General features: G+C 33.0%; 2 protein-coding genes across 3 annotated transcripts; both read right to left on the bottom strand.

Moving 5' to 3' along the window:
• Positions 1-1,001: 1,001 nt before the first annotated feature.
• Positions 1,002-4,197, bottom strand: LOC123920967 (probable signal peptidase complex subunit 2). The gene is made up of 5 exons (XM_045973333.1): positions 4,029-4,197; positions 3,755-3,906; positions 2,865-2,946; positions 1,435-1,577; positions 1,002-1,301 (listed from the first exon to the last, which is right to left on the bottom strand). Exons 1-5 carry the CDS (start codon positions 4,107-4,109, stop codon positions 1,205-1,207), a joined length of 555 nt encoding a protein of 184 aa, XP_045829289.1. The 5' UTR covers positions 4,110-4,197; the 3' UTR covers positions 1,002-1,204.
• Positions 4,198-8,769: 4,572 nt separating this feature from the next.
• On the bottom strand, positions 8,770-14,988 carry LOC123920966 (peroxisomal nicotinamide adenine dinucleotide carrier-like). 2 transcript variants are annotated; one of them, XM_045973331.1, is made up of 11 exons: positions 14,673-14,985; positions 14,509-14,583; positions 14,002-14,076; positions 12,992-13,122; positions 12,849-12,903; positions 12,625-12,735; positions 12,223-12,291; positions 12,058-12,150; positions 11,898-11,966; positions 10,360-10,414; positions 8,770-9,144 (listed from the first exon to the last, which is right to left on the bottom strand). In XM_045973331.1, the coding sequence occupies exons 1-11, from the start codon at positions 14,751-14,753 to the stop codon at positions 8,972-8,974; spliced, it is 987 nt and encodes a 328-aa protein (XP_045829287.1). In that variant the 5' UTR covers positions 14,754-14,985; the 3' UTR covers positions 8,770-8,971. The 2 variants fall into 2 exon arrangements, with proteins under 2 accessions (XP_045829287.1, XP_045829288.1); XM_045973332.1 differs by lacking the exons at positions 8,770-9,144; positions 10,360-10,414 and adding an exon at positions 10,498-11,454 and having other exon boundaries at positions 11,807-11,966; positions 14,673-14,988.
• Positions 14,989-21,220: the final 6,232 nt, after the last annotated feature.

Genomic DNA, 21,220 nt, shown 5'->3' with positions numbered 1-21,220 from the left:
CAATGGTCGGTCAATTGCAAGTTCCTACTATTATTGCCAACAACTTTCCTATTGCAAGTTCCTAGCACTCATCTTCCTAATATGCCTCAAGGTGATTCTATTTGTTGGAGGCAATATTTTCAAAATTTTGTATCTGAGGTTGGAACCCCCAAATTAAAGACATCAATTTAGATCATAGTGCATTTATGGGTTGTTTTACTTCTAATTTAGGCATCAATTTTTCAACGAGTCATACAATAGGAGGATTTCTCAATATTGTTTCTTTTAAAATTCAAACTAAAAATCGAATCAACATGACATTTTAGATCATACTTTAATTGATTCAATCACTTGAATCAGATGGTTAATAATTTAACCTACTTCAATTCAATCTATTTAGATTGGACTACAATTCAAATCGTGTTGAACCAATCTGAAAATTTGCTGGTTCGGAAGGCCCTAATTACCAGAGACTGAATTCTATGAACACACACCTCTATTGCAAAGTGAGACGCTAAGATTAAAACCTCGAAACGGAGAGAGGTGGTAATGCATGGTTGAGCATCTCAAAAGGAGAACCTTTATTACCCAATATGAGAGCATCATTAACCTAGCCACCCAATACCACATTTGGGATTCAAGTTTGTTTGAGAATGCTGTGGGAGGAAGAGGAAGGTGAGAGAGATTGGAGATGTAATCTAGAGGGTGATGTTCAAAACCATGGCAAGAACTAGCCAGGGTAAAATCCACGGATGGATATCCCTCCAATGCAAAAGTGACGTACTCTAATGAAACCTTATATTGAAAGTGGATTCCCAGCACAAGATTAGACACCTCAAGTGGAGATCCTATATTACCCAACATGAGAGGTGTTAAACTGAACACCCATCAAAACCTTCAGGATTAGGGTTTGTTCCCCCTAAGATATCGTCCGAGGAAGGGAGAGACCAAACATTCCTTTCTCTAATTAAATTTCTTTTTCTACCAAGCAAAGTCTAGAACTAATATAATATAGATAAAGATAACCATCAAATGGTTTTAGGAACCTTTTTCTGTAATGTAAACGGATGAAAAATAGGAATTAACTGTGTTCTAAAGTTACTGAAAGCTTGATTTACTCACTTTCGTTCTAAATGTTGAAAATGTATAGAAAAATGTCAACCACATCCAAATACATGTTTGTCCTCAAAAAAGCTCTTTGCAGAACCAAGTTCATGTCTCCATATCACTTGCTCTTCTTTGGTTCTTTCGTGTATTGAGCAATCAGAGCTTCAACATCCTTCCAGAAGAGGCCCTCAACTAAGACTCCATCCTTAGTGAACCTGCAATCCAAACAAAAACAGGTTGATGAATTTTGATTACCATAAAACAGTGCACACATGAATACTGATTCATATATGTCCCGTGTCAATGTATGAACATTCATTTAAGGGATGCAAGGAAAGAGAGAAATACCACTCGGTAACGCTTTTGGTAAGATGTACTGGTTCATTTGCAGAAATTGATTTTGGATCTGCGCTTTCTACGGTAAGCGTGTACAAGTCAGAAAATCTGGGTAATTTGGAGGAAACTACCAAACCGGTACTGGTAAAGGAACCCTGAAATAAAGAAATAAAAACTAAGTTGGAGTACATGATACTCATAATTTATGTATGTCTTAAACTTCTGCTGAGAGAATAGCATCAAAACATTACTTGATGAAGACGCAGTTCAACGACAAACCTAAATATATTTAGATAAATGAAAATAGCATATTCTGTCACAGGAAGCCACTACAAAGATACAAACATGAAATATCTACAGTCTAAAGTAAACAGTTTGCATCATTACATGTGAAACTAATCGAACAGATGTCATGAATTACCCTCTTTAATTCACTATTGGAAAAGGAAGCAACATCCAAATTAAGATTCAAAGCAACTAAAACCATAAAGAAGTTTAGCAATTTGGGTTAACTCAAATTCCATAAGAAAATTAATGAAAGTCAGAATAACAAAGATAAAGCATCTATCATGGTCAAATTTCCAACCTAAAGACATGTCATGGTTTGCATAATTAGTTTGTTTGCCCTGTTTAACCCAAGGATGTAAAGAATAATCCTGTTGCAACTTTTATCAGCATAAATTGAAATTCAACAAAAGGATAGAGAGAAATGATACACTGATACCAAATTACATTTTACCCATACATCATAAAATGTTAAACACAACTATTTCATAACACTAAATAGCAAATACACATTACTTGAATACTCGCTTATCAAACAAAGAATAGTTTCAGCTATCATGGCTATTGAGCTGAAACAGATATGTTCAAATTATTGTATTTGTATGTATCTTACTATCTTTAGGCGCCTTACTATGGCACAAAAGACCAAAAGAAACAATAAGACAAATGTATACCCTCTCTTTAACAGACACAAAATAGATTATAGATATATCACTCAAGTCATAAATGTCATTTCTATACACTGAAAGTGGATTAAAATTGCCAGGTGAAACAATAATATAATCAGTGCACAAAACAGGGGCTAGAAAACATCTAGACATTGTTTTATTATCAAATTTGAACATACATCTAAAATATATATACTCTATAACCTTTAACTAATTGAAGTCAATGGCTCATAAAACACCACACATTAAACATTATGCGGAGTGGTATAGATTATGTGTTTCAAAGGTACTCTACGATTTTCGCATCCAACATCAGCAGAATGGAATAGTTACCCACCCCTTGAGGGAGGTACACGGAGCCTCAAATTTAAGAGACTTAGAAAGACAGGTCACCAAAGCAATGCAAGTCAAACAAAGCATTTACTCTCCATATTTAAATAAAATTTATAATTAAAGGGAGGTGCCTTAGCCAAGTAAACAGAAACTTACAGCTGGAGGATAAGTAAACAGAATGGCGTTCTTCTCCTTAGTGTATATGATCAGCTGCAACAATCCATTGAAGATTACATATGTACGAGAGAGTCAAGGATCGACCAAACAACAATGAGTAAAACTTATAAACATAGGCAATCCCATTTCCGTCTTCACATTAAGCATCAAATTCATTTAGCCAAGAACCTCAACAACTTTCAACTAAAACAATTCCCAAATCCCACCCTATTTTAAAGAGTTAACTGCGGTTTGCTCATTTCGAATTCGCACGCGCGCGCGCACACACACACACACACTACTACCAGGGTTCTAAATAACGGTCACGTGGGTAACAGTTGCAGTCGGATCACAATCCTTGCGGTGAAATGTGGCCGACAGTCCTCAACCACAGTCCCATTACAGTTACGGTTTCGGCAACATAAAAAATTATTAAGCCGGAGGCCAATTCGTGATCACAAACCTTTATTTAAAACCCTTCACGCTACTTTTAAACACGCAGACACACACACACACACACACCTCTACAAACCTATGAAGCATGGCCACGACACTGACATGTCGACACCGATAATAATTAGAAAAAATGACATAATACAGTATAATCATGTGTCATGTCTGTCGTCAACGCGTGCCCGACACTAAGACACGTCTAATCCGAATAGTGTTTGCGCTTCATAGCTACGCACAAAACAAAAAAGTTCCAATTTTGAAATAACCTTAACTTTAGATGTTTATTCATCCAAATATCCCAATCCAAAAAAAATCATAACAAAAACAACCCAATTTTCCCCTCTCTAAAATAAACAATAATACAATAACATCAAGCAAACTTTTTTTAAAAATTAAAAAAGCACAATAAATAAATAAAAACACAATAAAAAGGATATAAGGCGATGCAAGCAAGAAGAAAATCCCTATTCTCAGGAAACTTCTTCTTATAAAACTGAGCGAAGAGAGCAATAACAATGATAACAGACCCAATCAACAACCTCACATTGCTCAATCTCACATCTTCAACATACCCACGACCAGTTACAACCTGAAATCCAAAATTCAAACCAATTCAATCCCAATTAGTAATCATAAAACTCAATCAAACACAAAACAATAAAAAAAATCATCAAAAATCAACAAGATCGAAATGGTTAGGGTTTAACAAACCTCAGAAACAGATTCATCAAGAATGTGCTTGATAGAATGGTGATCTAAAAGATTGGCTTTTTTCTGTCCTTTGGATGCCATTTTTTGGAATTGTTCGCTAAGACTTCACTTGACCCAATTGAAAGAAATGAGAATTGGGTTTTTTCAGTTCAGTGAATAATAAACCTTTGTTATTATTATGTGTGTATTGCGTACACTTCTTTCTCTTGCAAACTTTTTTTTTATTATTACATCAGAAAAAAATTATGCACGTCATTTTAAGGTTTTGGTCCAATCACATTTTATTATTTTTCGGCTTTATAAATACATTTATGTGATTGGATGAGTTATGTGTCAGAATATAATTGGATTTATTAAATTTACTAGTGGGCCAGGCAGACGCGTAACTTATATTATATCCAAAAAAAATGTTTTACGATATGATGAATTTGTTACTAAAAGATTTTTATTGCTAAAAAAATAAGGATATTGTTGGTATTATGAAAAATCGACACCAAAAATATTTGTATTATTTTTTATATAGTATAGATGTAGTATTAAGTTGATAATCATTCATATATAGGCAATCCATTTGCCACTTATTCACATTTTTATGATTTGAATTTATTTTTTAAATTGATTAGTTAATGGAAGTTGTGAAACTAAGTCAAGGGTAAAATAGGTATATTGAAAAGTTCATCCCAAACTCACCTATCCTTTTTATATATTGTTATAGATTAAATAAAATCTTAAAAAAAAAATCGTATTTTGTTATAGCTTATTTTAGAAAAAAAAATTTAATAAAAATAATCACTTTTGAATATTTTGCATCTGTTTGTTATAGATTTTTTTAAAATTTTTTTTAAAAAATTAGAATTTTAAAAATAATCAAAAAACAGATTAAAAATAATAAGCTGTTAAGAGTAGCTTTTCAAATAATAGATTTTTTTTAGATGAGAAAAAATAAATGTTAAAGGGTGAAACTTAAAGTCACTAAGTTTGGTATAGTGGTGAAGGGTTTGAGTTGTATGCATGAAGTCCTAGGTTCGATCCTCATTGTCAACATCGTAAACCAAAAAAAATAAAATAAAGGGTGAAACATATTTTATAATAAAAAAATCTCTTTTACATTATATCCAAACAAACTAAAGATTAATTTAGTCATTCTTACTATAAAAAACAAACACAAAATAAAATCACTTTTTTATAAAATTTCTAAAAATTATTTTCTAAATTATTTTACATAAAAAAATCACAATTTTTTTAATCTGTAACAAACATACCCATAATAAATCTAATAAAGATAGATAATGTAAAATTCCCTTTCTATCCTGTTTTTTGACACATACTCCCTCCGTCCCAAATTATAAGGAAAAAAGCCCATTTTTTTTGTCCCAAATTATAAGGGAGAAAATCATTTTCAAAAATGTTTTTCCCTTATTCTCATAAAATTAAATGCAAATTGCATTTAATTTTCTCTCTCTACCCTTTTCTCAATAAACAACAACCAATAAAAATTATTTTTACATCTTCCTATGCAACTTATTCCAAGGAAAACCCACAAAAACATATTTCAAATTCTCATGTTTTACTTTTTCTTAATAAGTGTGATTTTTTTATTTTCTCTTATAATTCGGGACGGAGGGAGTACTATTTAAATTGGGGTCATTTTTGTTTTTTTTTTACCAAATTTTAATAAAATAATATTATTATAATCATTATATTCTCGTGATGGTTCTACATTGCTTTTACATTGGCTCTCGTGATGGTTCGTTTAGCATTTTCTTCTCGCAATGTTTCGTGTGTGGTATATAAATATGGGTGACGTCTAAGATAAGGGAGCTATTAAGTCCCTCACAGGTGGACAGTAAAGTTATACCATTAGTTGTAATCAATGACTTAAATTTATTAATATTAAACAAAGAACATGTATAATTATTCACATACAATTAAACTCATTATTTTATTTAATCTTAAAACTAACAACCACAAACTCATCTTCAACAACAATTCCACAAACCCAGAAATTTCTTTTCTAATAAATCATCTCAACAAAACATTCTGAAATTTTGATTGTTTAAGCAAATCACTTTTTTAAAAATTTCCTCATTGTTTTCTCTCTCGAAGACATTGACATCTCCCATAAATTAAGGAAAACAAAACAAAATTCATTCGTCCTTCTCTCACACTTCCCATAATCCTTCTTGTTTCTCTTATTTTTTAGTCTCCGATTTCTATTTGAAAACCCTATATTTTTTCTCTGTTAAATTCAAAAAATCACCATTTTTGGGATTTCTGGGAATTTTCTAATTCACTAGAAATTGGGTTTGTGGTTGAAGATGAATGTCTCGGTTTTGTTGGGTTCTCTGGAGATAGATTGAAGAATCAATGTTGGAAGCAGGGACGAACATAAGGGGGGGCAAGTAGGGGCTGAGGCCCCCCCCTCTTGTCGTATTTTTTTTTTTCATATACTTGTTCTTGATACATATGTACACATAAATTGATATTTGAGAGATGTGTTTAAAGATAATTAGTAACTACCGTTTGGTGCAAAACATGTACCCACAACATAGTAATTGTAATAATTTACTTTAAAATATTTTGATAATATATTATACACTACTAAAGTCTAAATTCAATTAAGTTAGTTCTGATTGTTTGCTACAAGTGAGATATTATTTTATGCTATGAAGATTGTGAAAAATAGGTTGAGAAACAAGATAGAAAATGAATTTCAAACTAGTTATGTGATTACTTACACCGAGAGAAGAATTGCTAAAAATTTTAATACAAATTTAGTTGTTGATGAATTTTATGATATAGAGCAATGTCGTGTACAATTTAGATAAACAATATGATGTATTTTTTTATTTTTTATTGAGTATATTTAAATACTATTATAATTATTATTTATTTAATATTTATTATTTAGTTATTCCGGCCCCCGTTTTATAGATTCCTGGATCCGTCCCTGGTTGGAAGATGATTATTTATGGTTATGGTTGGATTGTGTGTGAACAATAGTTCATGTTCTCTTTTTTAATTTTAATAGATCTAAGTCATTGATTATATCCAATGATAAAATATTAGTGGTCCACCGGTGAGGGACTTAACAGCTCCCTCGCCTTAGACGGCACCATAAAAACAAATTAAAAGTACTTGAAGAAAGGTGTTGACAGTGTCATAGAAGGATAATTTAAATCAATGGAAGTTTCTATGTTGCAAAACTAGTATATCAACTCATGTTATTTCTTTTTTAGATGATAAGGGAAATTTAGGGTGAGGGGATGGTGTCCCAGTCCAAGGCACAGAGGACTTTAGGCTCAAAAAACGCTTACAAAGATACTAGCAGGGCTCGAACCCAGAACCTCTCGAATTCAAGACATGTATTTTTACCACTAGACCAAACCAAACCTTTAGAGTTAACTCATGTTATTTCTTTAATTATCCTATTGTAGTTAATGATAGGCGACTGTGTCTGTATGTGAGTGAACTTTATTTGTAATGTTTGGACTAATGTGGCTGCTATACTTGTGGTATTCGATGGTTTTATTTCATAGTTAGAAAGAGGAAAATGTTAAAAGAAGCAACAATGATAATGACTTTTGTGTGTGATGTTGGATTATAATTTTATGGGAATTCTAACATCAAACTTTGGTGTACTTGTATTTCTACAGATTTGCTTAGTTCAGAGAAATAATGTTGATTTTATTAAAGCTAAATCTACAACAAAGTTCTCCTCATACTGCTTAAATAGTCAAATTGTAAGTGACTTTATAAATTAGATATATATCCACTTCTATTTTGCCAAATAGTTAAGTTTGTAGTGTGGTTACAAGGAAGGTTAACATTGTATCTTGTTTTGTTGCTGCAGAATAACTTCAAAATTATTCATAGTAGGATTGGTAGTATTGTTAGTGACATTCTTCATCCTTTTGATTTTCTTGAGTGTCCTTCAAGGCACACTGTCCTCTATAGTTTCTCTTTTTTCCTTTTGTAATTGTCATTCTTTATTATTGTTATCATTGACTTAAGTTATGATTTTTTAGATGACAAAGTTGGTTCAGTAGAGTAAAAACTCCAAAGATGAAACATATCCTCCAAAGCAACTTTGGACCTGGTACTAGTTTTAATTGAACAATATGCTACAAAAAAGAAGTTGATGGTTGAGATTCCTCTAGAGAAAAAATTGATCGGAGATGGAAATCTGTAGTGCGTTGGTTAACCTGAGTGGAAAAAACAAATATTCATTTGATGACTACATAGAAATTGGCTATGATCAATAGGATTATGAATATACAATTTGATTCAACAAAAAATACCACAGGCTTTTTCTAACATGAACACAGTCATATAAGTTGTGTATGGTAGACAACCTCTTTTCCTTTTATCTTCTAACCACTCTCACTATTGTGTATGGTGCAAGACCTAACACATTAGACTTTGCCCAATTTTCATATAGTGAACATGGATTTATATTTTATACGAGAAATGGCTAAGGAAACAAAAGTTACAGGAACACTTGATGCCAAAACTGACCCGCGAACCACATTAAACTGGTGGTGAAAAACCGAAGAAAAAAAAGTTACGAAAACAAAAGCAAAAAAATTTAGTAGAAAAGTTTCATTTTTAAAATTTCAATGAAAAGTACTACTTTCAATATTATATTACGATTTTTGTATCCTTAACCATTGTCCCAGGTCCCTGTTTACCCTTTTTCCGATAAAAAATAGTACTACAACTTTCAATAGGACTACAAATATAAAGTTTAAACACATCTTTCCATTTGAAAACGTGTCTTAAATCATAATAAAGTTTAAAGCCATATTATAATCTCCTATTAAATGAGTTATACAAGCTTTCCAATACCACAATCAATTTCCCATGATTAAATTGAATATGCCAAATGCAGATGGTTCTTGAATTATCAATCTGTGGAAAACTAAAAATAAGTGATTTTCCAATCACACAAGCTTTGGCTTGGAAAGCAAGAAACGAGTCTGATTAACTAGTTCTTCTTTCACCATAAACAAAACAGCTGCAGCTAGAACACTTTGTACAATTTTGGTTCCCATGCCTTTGTAAAATCCATTAAAACCTTCATACTGGATCATCTTAATAATAGCATCCCATGTACCTGAATTTGAAGAACATGTCACTTCAGAGTGGAATCGAGAAATAATATGGAATACAAAAATTGTTTATCCCTAAATCCTAAATCACTAGAGTTTTGAACTAGTCCCCACATGAATTTTATGATGTTATTTTTCACTAGGATGTCTTCATTGAATCTGTCCCATGAGCTAAATCCCATGAGCTTAGCTCAGTTGGTAGGGACATCACATTTTATATGCAGGAGCTAGAGTTTGAACCCCAGACACTCCACCTATTCACCTTAATGTTGAAATTGTAGCCACTAGCCACTGGGCTACCTGACCAAAAAAAAAAAAAGAATGTCTTCATTGAACCTATATGTAGTTACGAGTGTCTACGACACTGACCCGACACCGATACACACAATGACACTTACAGAGTTATATACAAATATACAATCACTTGTATATTTTTAAATTATCATTGTTGTCTATGTGTCGGTATCAGTGTTCGTGTTAATGCTTCATGTATATTACTTAACACTGCCCAAATTATTAAGGGCAAGAAAAACATGGATTCAACATATTTCCTTATGTTGACATAGCCATATCAATGACATCAGCATATTGATGCAAAAACTACATGTTCATTTGGAACTAAACTGATAAAGAAATGAAAACGTTAAAACAAATTTAAGAAATGTAATTTTCTGTTGCAATACTTCTTTTGTAGTTAACATGCATAGTTGAATACTTCATGTGCACTAGACTACCACCCTGACAATTTTAAGGTCCAAAGAGCAATCATATAAGGAAGACAAAACCGAAAAACCGTAGCCACCGCGTTTAAGTTTTGTAAGCAACCACATACTAATTAAGTCGTCTCACGACTATACTGATTGAAGAGCTTCAAATGAGCATTTGTTTTATACAATCAAACTTAGCTCACCTTAAAGCTCTCGAACCTTTGAGTTCCATGGACCAATATTGATGAGCCTTGTATTAATTGAGGTTTTAAGACTCGTGATTTAAAACACTGCATTTTATTATCAATAGCACTACAGAATTGTGCTTGAGCATTTCGATTGAAAATCATAGTTTTAAAAAGTTTATTTATTATTTCAATTTAGTCCTAGATGGACACATGACATCTAACTCGAGCAATGCAGGCTCATAACATCACTTTTGGAAAACCAGAAGTACAGATAAAACACGCAGCAATTGCGTGGTATGTAAGAAAAGATTGTCACAAGTTAAACCTTTATAATGGTGTCTCTTGTCTCCATTGTTAACCTGCCTAGCTTGAAGCCTTGCCTGCAATAGCAACAAAAGTAACAGATTCAGAACAATATGTTGGACTGTACATTCCTTATCTACTTTTGTGAGTTTGTCAATTCCTCTCGTCCGTTCAGTCCTAAGAATAATGAACAACTACATCACAAACAAGAAGGATATGCTGACACACGATGGATTTAAGAAACGAGACATATTGATTATTGACTATTGAGTATATGAACAAATAACAAGAAGTATTCAAGTATCCTATACTAAATAAACTGACAAGTATTCAAGTACTTGGGAAACCCTCCCTTAAAAACTAGATATCAAGGGGGAAGAACCAAACCACTTAAATACTCCACCAAGCATCCTATACTACTCGATGTGGGACTTGGACACGCCATTAAACCCAAGTCCTTATTATAGCAATGTATGTGAGAGTTAATGTTTCGGAAGCTGCATTCTACGACGCTTTACTCGACCTCTATGGTCATCTCTGTAGCCCGTTTTGAGCCATCGACAACCAGGCTTTGATACCAGTGTATATGTATTCAAGCACTTGGGGAACCCTTCCTTAAAAGCTAGTATCAGGGGGAAGAACCAAGCTACTTAAATACTCCACCGAGCCATACTAATGGATATGGGACTTGGAACCCAGTAATACCCAAATCCCTATCATGACCGCCGTTTATATTTTGTCAAAAACATTTAACAAATTACTAACAGTATTGGACACATGTATCATAAAAACAAATAATTCATTATTTTCAAGTAATGCATAAATAATCATCATTCCAACATTTCAAAGTTCCATCTAGCATCATTACCATATTGATGTTATAAGTCCTAGATAATACCAAGAGGCAAATTCATGGCATATTCTAGCAATTTTAATCCCAAAATTGTATTCAGATAATTTCTTGGTTTCATTTATCGGATGTTCAAAACGATCCATACTCCCTTCTTTGAATACTAATCCATAGTCACCTGCCGACTAGCAAAAAAAATGACCACGCCCAATTGTAGTTTCTAATTTCTACCATTATCCTTGACCTCTGGATTAAGAGTTATTATATTTAAGGCTTAACTACACATTTGGTCCCTTACGTTTATTTTAGGTTTCAATTTGGTCCCTTACGTTTAAAAAGTATCAATTTGGTCCCTTACGTTTATTTTCAGTTTCAAGTTAGTCCTTTCCGTTAGTTTTGTCACTAACACCGTTTGAACAGTACACGTGTCAGCGTGTCTAAGTGCCACGTGTCACTCCACGTATGCAAATTGACTGCCACATGTGACAAAATTGACGGAAAGGACTAACTTGAAACCTAAAATAAACGTAAGGGACCAAATTGATACTTTTTAAACGTAAGGGACCAAATTGAAACCTAAAATAAACGTAAGGGACCAAATGTATAGTTAAGCCTATATTTAATTGCTCATCTTTTTTTTATGCTGCTAAGATTATGATTTCATATAGCCAGATAGAGCCACCACAATGCAAAAAACTGGTATGATATACCTTGACAACAAGAAGAGGATAGGTCACCACCGTAGCTCCAAGCTTAGCGATAGCTCCGAGAAGAAATATCTAGTTACACAAAACAATATTTAGTCTGGCAATGTTGTGAAAATTTTAAAACTAACATAATAGAAAATATGTGAGTGAAATGAGAAAATACCTCTATTGCAGTTACGCTATTACTAGCACGTCCTCTTTTCAACTTCGCCAACAAGGTTTCATACAGCATGAACTGTATGGAAGGATTGCTAACCTGAGATAGGTAACAACCAATCATGAAAAATCCCTTAGCGTGAAAAAAATTCACTACCATTTACCAACGTACCATGACTAATGTTGGTAACACGCCCTTCCAGAAACCTAAAACACCAGCTTCATCATAAACTTCTTGAATCTGCAAATATGTACGAGAATCTTATTATACTTATAAAGAGAACTTATATAAAAATTCGGTGTATGATAAGGAAAACATTATAATTATGAATTATCGATCAATTCATTGAAATACTTTAAAAACACATATTCTGATCGATAATGATACAGAATTTAGCACACTAAGCAAGAGTCTTGAATCTATGGCTATAAGGTTAAGTCACCAAAAATCGTCGTTGGTAACAAGCCAACTAGCAAAACTTAACAAGACTGCCATCGATTATGCCATACTAGTAATTATTTTATAATAAGGTTATGGATATGGAGGCTATCAATAAAGATAGACTTTACCTACCACATGACTAGTTCCATAAGCACGAGGCTCAATAGTAGAAAGTGTTGATTGTTTAATGGCATCTGACAACCGTGGATCAGTGAGGGCTCTCTTCGACTCTTTTCTATGTGTCTGCACAGTAAAAAAAAACACACCTTTTAGGGGAAAAATAAATACAAAAAATGAATGTAAGACTTGTTTATATCCTATTTTAATGGAGGTGAAAATCAACTAATGGTAATCACCTGCATGCGAGTAACAACTAGCCATATGGGATTTGTCAAGAGCACGTTAACGCAGCTGCATGAAAGATTTATCGAGTAATTTGAGTCATACCATGTGAGTAATTTGATTAATTTATCTTTACTTTCAAAGTAAAAAAATTTACCCAGATAACGCAGCAACAACAAGTGAGGAAAGCATTCCAACTGAACCATCACCGGTGCCTAGCATTTTCTTCTCTAGTGCTGCTGCTTCAGCTCGGTTCCTGAATATTTGATAGAAATAATAGTAAACACCCTGTACCATAAAATTGCAGAAATTATATAAGTGGAAACTTATACAAAAAATTGAACAGGTTGTTAGAAAATCCATCAATCAGGATCCATTACTTATATAACTTCAATTCATTTTGATCTAAGAAAGAAAAAAGAGTAATATCACAGACTGTCCAACATAAAAAACAAATTCAATATCTAGAATTATCTGTATAATTCAATAGGAAACTTGTTTTTTGTTATTTTCAAATTTGTCTCATTAACTTGGTGGAGTCAAAGGCACTATGGATATTCGGCATGAGTAAAGCTTTAAGCTTTACAAGAACCTACACCGTATCAATCTTGTTCTTAGCAAACAAACAAAAAAGTGTGAATATGCTCAAAACATAAGAAATCAGATACAAGTACTGCATAATTATAGTTTCCTCACTCCTTCAACAACCAAATGCGAAATATCAAGAAATCAAAAACACAAAACACATCGTATGATTACAAAGTTAAGAAGGGGCAATCTGAGACATAAAAGCCAATGAGTAAATCAGCATTTTGCCCTCAAGTTTACGAAAATAAACAAATTAGTTCTTTAAATTAGAGAACGTCAATCAATTTAGTCTCTCCATCAAAATATCTCTTTAATAAACATTCATCTAAACCAACGAAAAAACTATATACTCCGTATTGACTTGCTGCATCCATACAAACATAGAACCTTTAAATTTGTGATGCTAAATTTGAAAAAATGATTGAATTGACCAACATTGTTCAATTTAAGAGACTAAAAAACTGTCTTTTCGCAACTTTGAAGAACTGAATTGGCTGAGACTTACAATTTCAAGGACTAAAATGTTGATTTACTCAAAAACCAACATATCACCAAAAAAATCAGTTGAAATTAGCTCACCTGAGATGTAGCTGTACCGACAAGTGATGGTGTCAAGCCTCCATACAATCGCTCCCACCCCTCATGTTTCACAACCTACACAATGCATTCCCATAACCACAATCACTAATCAACTAATTCCAATAGGAAAATGCTATTTAGTAAGAAATTTCTTTGCAAGAAAGAGAAGAATGAAGAATCCTTTGTAGCAACATTTAACACTTAGTACAAATTATAACCACTCTATGGTTAGCCAATTTCTGATTGGTCAAATTCTCTATTTTTATGGATTCTTCTGTTTCTTGTGTAAATCTTTCTTACTAAATAGCAATGCCAATTCCAATATCACAAAAGTAACAACAAAATATAAGAAAATACCAATTTTTCCTTCACTCCAAAAAACCCAATATCAAGTTTCCATTTTTTTTTCTTTGTTTACAAGACCAAATTAAATCAAACCAACAAAACAAAACACAAAATGAAAAACCAACAAAACAATCACATGATCTTTGCTGAAAAATCAGAAACCTGACACATTTGCTGGAAAGTCCCTAAATTCTTCTTGCCCTTCGGATCACGATTGGTTTGTTGACGAGTGTTTACCTATAGATCACACCAAAAAAATTCAAATTTTTTCACATATTAAGAAACCCAATTGAGAAAAGAATCAAACTTTGAAACCAAAATCATACAGTTTGAAGAGGGTATGTGATAAGTTGAGCAATGATCCCTCCACCAGCTCCAGCCAATCCATTGATCAAAGCGTCAGACATGTTATATTTTTTCTCGAGAAACTAAAATAAAATAAAATTTAAAAAAAAAAAACAATTTGATGATGATGTTTTTTTTTTTCTTATGAAATCATGGTACTATAAGATTTAAGAGAGAAAATGAGAGTGAATTTGTCGGTTGAGGAATTGGGTAGTTTTGAATTTCACAGTTTGTAGTTGTAGCACATGATGCATTGTTTTGTTTCCGTGTCAACGTTGCGTTTGGGAAAGGAAATAACGTTAACGACTTAACGTTGTTACGAGGGTGTGAATTGACTATTTTGCCCCTAGTTGACAAGAATATGCTACCGTACGTACTTCAATTTGCATAAATTGCATTGTTATAATCGGGAAAGAGCATGAGGTCGCCGGGAGACTCTCTTACTTAACAGTTTCTTCTTGAGATGTGTGCTTTTCAAGATAATCATAATCATAATCATAATCATAATCATAATAAAAGAGAAATTTATGGGGTTTGGATCATGTTTTGGCAATTCTCTCATGTTATTACTCACCTTACTTTAATCACAATCTCAACTACTATTAATTTTATTTTATATTGAGTATGAATTAAAGTTAAATGTCGAATATATGTCTCAATAAATTTAGCTCAGTTGGTAAATGACATCGTATTTTATATGTAGGGATTGTGGTTCGAATTTCGGTTACCTCATGTATCCATTTTAAAATGAAATTTCTAACAACTAGGCTATCTGACTAAAAAAAAATGTCGAATATATTTGCTAAAGAGTATTACGATATTGTAAGAAAAAAGTGCGTCAAGATATTTTGTTGATCTTGAATCATTAAACCATTGTTGCTTGCTCACATTACTGTAATAGTTAAGAGGCGTGTTTTATTGGTTGTAACGACTATGCAAGTTATCCCTCCGTCTCAAAATATAAGCAAAAAGTGATCAACAAAAGTGAATGTATTTGATCCAAATCTTTAATCAAATACATCAAGATTCTTTGATTCCTTTTTGCTTATATTTTTGGACGGAGGGAGTATATGAATATGATGCGAAGGAAACACTTGACTAGAGCTGTCAAAACGGGCGGTGTAACAGCCCGGGCCCCTTTTCTACGTATTTAGTAGGCAATCCCGGCTGTCACCTCACGATCTTCTCTACCCCCCTCACTAGTAGAGTTTTTGCCTTCCGTGGGAATCGAACCACGTACCCTGAGGTTCAAATACGTGTTCAATCCATTCCCACTACCAATTGTAAAAAAAGGCGCCTTTTTTTGTAACAGCCTCCGGGCCCCATCATGGCGATCCCGGTGCTTTACCTCACGACCTTCTCCACCCTCCTCTCTAGTGGAGTTTTTGCCTTCCGTGGGAATCGAACCATGTACCCTGGGGTTCAAGTACATGTTCAATCCATTCCCACTACCAATTGTAGCACCGGGATCGCCATGATGGGGCCCGGGGGTTGTTACAGGCGGCCCGACCAAATTCAGGCCGGCCCGGTCAGGCTTCGGGCTTCATCGGGCCGGGATAAAAAGCCCGGATAAAAAACGGGCTACCAAAATTAGTGCCCGAGCCCGGCTCGGTACGGGTTGTCGGGCTTTCGGGCCGCCCGGTTTATTTTTTTATTTTACATTTAATGCTCAAACTCAACATTATAAATATGATCAATAATTTTCGCGCGTCCTATTATTACTCATCCGATACTTTTATATATATATATATATATAATAATAATAATAATAATAATAATAATAATAATTCTCGCGCGCCGTATTTTTACTCATCCGCTATCTATGAGTTTCTCATTCGCCCTAATTTTACTCATCTGCTACCTACGAGTTTCTCGCGCGCCCTATTGTTACTCATCCGCTACCTATGAGTTTCTCGCGCCCTATATTTTTACTCATCCGCTACTTACGAGTTTCTTGCGTGTCATATTTTTACTCATCTGCTACCTACGACTTTTTCGCGCGCCCTATTTTTAGTCATCCGCTACTTATAAGTTTCTTGCGCGCCCTTTTTTTACTCATCCGCTACTTATGAGTTTCTCGCGCGCCCTATTTTTACTCAACCACCACGTACGAGTTTCTCGCGCGTCCTATTGTAACTTATCCGCTACCTACGAGTTTCTCGGGTGCCTTATTTTTACTCATCTGCTACTTAAGTAGCGGAGGTGTCTTATAATTTATATTACGAGCTAAGTTCAAATCATCCGAAACAAATTATTTATATTTATTTTTAATTTTGATTTTTTTTTTATTTTAATTTTTTTGGGCTTGCGGGCCGCCCGTGGTCCATTCGGGCTAGCCCATATTTTAATCGGCCTTTATCGGGCAGGGCTAAAATTCCCTGAAATAATTCGGGCTAGGATTTTCAAGGTCCGAGCCCGGAAAAAAATCAGGCTTGGCGCGCTAGCCCATTCAGGCTAGCCCATTTTGATGGCTCTACACTTAACGTAGAGATTGAATTGGATTCAAGAGTGAGGGAGAGATTGTTGGGTTTGGGGTGAATAGTTGGTTTTGGCAACTACAAATAAACTGAATATTGGATTTATAAAAAATGACTTATATTCATATACCAATTCTCTAGAGATTTTGGGGGGAGATGAGTTAATTTTTTTTTTTTAAGAAACCAACAAAAGATATTATTAAATAAAGTTAAGTAAAATGTGTGCCTAATTAAAATAAATGTAGATCAGTCCTCGTGAGCTTAGCTCAATTGGTATGGTAGGGACATCAACATTTTATATACAAGAGCCGGGATTCAAACCCACAAGGCTACCTAACAAAAAAAAAAAGTACAACAATATTACAATAATAAATAAAATAACTCCAAACCTCCTTTACCCAAATTTTTACCCCAAGCGAATTAAAATAAAGTTGTGTTTAGGACTTATACATTTAGGCATGATGGTTTCTCTCCCGACCCTCCTCATTTCTTTTCTACCTCCTGAATTTCCGTTTTTGCCCTTGGGGGTATTTCGGTTTATACGAACCGAATTTTTTGTCATGCTAAAAAATTTCGGTTTATATAAACCGAAATATTGTGTTCCAATTTTTTTTTCAGCTTTCCTGCATAAATTCTGCATGAGACCATCAACTTCCACAATTTATTTGAAATACTAAACGATGTCCGATTTGAGTAAACAACCACTCGTTGGAAAGCTTAGGGTGTCAAGAATACAAATATAATTTTTGTTTTGAGGGTTAACTATCCAATTTGTTCAGTTTGACCAAATAATGGGTACTGGTACAGAAACAGAGCATAAACTTTTCTCAAACTTGTAGGTAGATTTTCTCATACTATACTTAATGAAATTTAACAATTCCGGTGTCAATATTGTATTAAATTTTGTCTTCTTTACACTGGATTAAAAATCATTAGCATACGACTTATATTCAGAGAGTTAGATAAATTTACCACAGGTATCTCTACAACATTTTGCAGAAATGTTTCTCAAACTTGTAGGTAGCTTTTCGCATACTATACTTAATGAAATTTAACAATTCTGGTGTCAATCTTGTAGTAAATTTTGTCTTCTTTACACTGGATTAAAAATCATTAGCATACGACTTATATTCAGAGAGCTATGATACATTTACCACAGGTATCTTTACAACATTTTATAGAAACTTTTATCAACCTTGTAGGTAGATTTTCTCATACTATACTTAATGAAATTTAATAATTCCGGTGTCAATCTTGTTGTAAATTTTGTATTCTTTACACTGGATTAAAAATCATTAGCATACGACCTATATTCAGAGAGATATGCTAAATTTACCACATGTAGCTCTACACGAATTTTCATATAAATTTTCCTTCTTTTTGGGGGTATATGTTATTTCGGTTTATATAAACCGAATTTTTTTTCCATGTTTAAAAATTTCGGTTTATATAAACCGAAGTTTGTTGGCAAAAAATTTTTATACCGCAAGGGGCAAAATGAGATTTTTGGGGGGTAGAAAAGAAATGAGGTGGCTCGGGAGAGAAAAGTTCTTTAGGCATATACGCAGAGATGCAAATAAGGTAGCCCATATGTTGGCTTCCTTGGTCCACACCGACCCCAACTGGGTTTGGATTGAAGAAGCTCACCCTAATCTTGTACCCCTCTTGATTTTGGACTCTCTTCTTGAATGCATTCCATTTTTACTTTCAAACACCCCAAACAAGACAAGAGATTATATCACCACAATTTCAAATCATAAATGAAACCTTTCTTTCTACTCTTTAACGACCACCACAATTATAACTTCACCTTGTCAAACAACATCTCCATTGATGTGTTTTTTTAGCGCAAAAATCATATTCTTTTTCTTCTGAATACTCTAACAAGTCAACCAAATAATTAACTTGTAAACATGTCCTAACTTCTTTACTAAAAACATAAACATTACAAAATTATAAAATGTGATCAGCAAATAAATTTAATAACAGACTATGAACACCTAACCAATTAAAAATTTTGTACCATAGAGATTCACAAGAAGAAATAAAACTTTAAAATTTTTGTAAATTTCATTAGATCTTTTTAAAAATAAAAATTGTGTACAAATATCCTTACCGGTATCTTTGTTCATGCAAGGATCGGACCATTTAAAAAATTTAATTCGGATCTTTGATATTTGCGATGTAGAATTAAATTAGTTTTTTTTATAGTAAGGTAGAAATAAATTATAGACCAGATGTAATAATTGGGATTCAAATTCGAATCCTTCATTTGTATGTGAATTAATGATGAATTTGCGATTTCGTCTATGTACCAAAAATAAATTAATTATGTTTTGGGTAGTTCCTTTATTTTGGAGGGTATAAAATATAAATGTAGGGTGTAAAGTCAAAATTTCATACTCTGGACTGAGTTGGGCCCGCTCTAAAAGTTACAATAATCTGCACTCAATAATGTAGGGCAGTGTATTAACTAATTAAATGAGTGATATTCAACTATATACACACAAATATACATATGATAAAAAAAAATCAAAAAAGTAATTAACAAACTAAGATAAACAAATTTATTTGTTCACGGTTCAATTGGTAGAAATGTTAAAATTATTAAGTCAGACGTTATGAATGGGAATCAAACCTCTATTTGTTTACTTTATATTTGTGAGTTTTCAATGACTTTTCATCTATAAAAAAATAAAAAATAAACTTATTTAACAATGAGAGATAAAAATTCTCATCACTACTACTTTTTGTATACAATAAGTATTGGGAATTATATGTTGTCTATTGAGTGAGTGGATGAATTATGCTTAGGTAAAAAATAATGGATAACTGATAAGTTAGTTTATAGCGAATAACTTATAAGTTAGTTTTTAACTTATAACAAATAAGTTAGTTGATTGAATTTATTGTTGGATTTTATTAATTTATTTTAAAGTTATAATATTATACTAATTAAATTCCTTTTGACCAAGTTATCATTCCTAATTAAAAGGGTGGATTTTCGGTTAATGCCTTTTAATTTAGTAACGTTGCCTTTCAAAATATCAAGTTTTTATAATTTTTACTAATAGACAATTAAAGATACTATCTTCGTCCCTAATTATAAGACCCTATTTGACCATTGTACGTACGCCAATGTACAATTTTGATCACTAATATCTTTAATTGTCTATTAGTAAACATTATAAAAATTTAATATTTTGAAAATACTCATCAAAACAAATTGAATAAGATCTTATATGCTAATATTTACATTTATATATTATTAGAAAAATACAGTTAAAACAAGGTAAATAAATAGTACATTTTTTTGTCAAGTAGCCACAACCTAGTGGCTAGACTCTCACACATTTAAATGTGGAGAAGTGCAGAATTTGGGGTTCAAACCCCGACCACTCCAATAATGTCCCTGATAGCTACCATTTGAGCTACACTTACAGGACTAATATATTTTTATCAAACAAGATCTTATAATTAGAGACAAAAGTAGTATTAATGATCAAAATTGTACATTGGCATACCTGCACTATTTTGGGACGGAGGGAGTATGTACCTTAACAAGGTTCCTTAGACCTTCTGTGTTGGCCCTACTGAAAACGAGGGAGCAGTTGTTTGTTTTAGTTGCTCACAAACATTTGGTCACGTGTCAAGCTAGAAAATAAACTTGGATTAATATCACAATCATTAAGTAGTTAGTGTTACAAAAAAATCATTAAGTAGTAGCACCATCAATTTCATTATATATTTTATTTCAAGGGGACAAGATTCCTTTACTTAATCTCAATCATATTGGTTTAACATGGCAAATTAAAGTTCTAATTAATTTTATTTTTTTTGGCAAAGTTCATCTCCCCCCAAGCCCCCAACCCACCCAAAAAAAATTATTGTGTTGCCCGTTCACCAAGCTTTCAATTGAGTAATTAATTAATGCATGTACACTGCTTTTTTGGATAGCAATGCATGTACACCGTTAAATTACAAGACAATTGAAATTTGAAACCAAGACAAAGACAAATTGTGTGCATGCATTTGGAGGGTGCATGCGTGCA

The sequence above is a fragment of the Trifolium pratense genome, linkage group LG4, assembly GCF_020283565.1.
Source record: "Trifolium pratense cultivar HEN17-A07 linkage group LG4, ARS_RC_1.1, whole genome shotgun sequence".
Classification (NCBI taxonomy): domain Eukaryota; kingdom Viridiplantae; phylum Streptophyta; class Magnoliopsida; order Fabales; family Fabaceae; genus Trifolium; species Trifolium pratense.
Note: the sequence above shows the minus strand (reverse complement) of the source record. Positions and strands in the feature narration are given on the sequence as shown.

What these genes read in the sequence shown, in the direction of transcription:
- LOC123920967 (XM_045973333.1), bottom strand. Translation starts at nt 4,109, where the DNA reads ATGGCATCCAAAGGACAGAAAAAAGCCAATCTTTTAGATCACCATTCT. An exon ending in CTTCTTGCTTGCATCGCCTT is followed by an intron (nt 2,947 to 3,754) that starts ATATCCTTTTTA and finishes ACTCTCTCGTAC; the next exon opens with ATATGTAATCTTCAATGGAT. An exon ending in TGTTTACTTATCCTCCAGCT is followed by an intron (nt 1,578 to 2,864) that starts GTAAGTTTCTGT and finishes TCTTTATTTCAG; the next exon opens with GGTTCCTTTACCAGTACCGG.
- LOC123920966 (XM_045973331.1), bottom strand. Translation starts at nt 14,753, where the DNA reads ATGTCTGACGCTTTGATCAATGGATTGGCTGGAGCTGGTGGAGGGATC. An exon ending in TCGGTACAGCTACATCTCAG is followed by an intron (nt 13,123 to 14,001) that starts GTGAGCTAATTT and finishes TTTATGGTACAG; the next exon opens with GGTGTTTACTATTATTTCTA. An exon ending in ATCCTCTTCTTGTTGTCAAG is followed by an intron (nt 10,415 to 11,897) that starts GTATATCATACC and finishes TTGCTATTGCAG; the next exon opens with GCAAGGCTTCAAGCTAGGCA.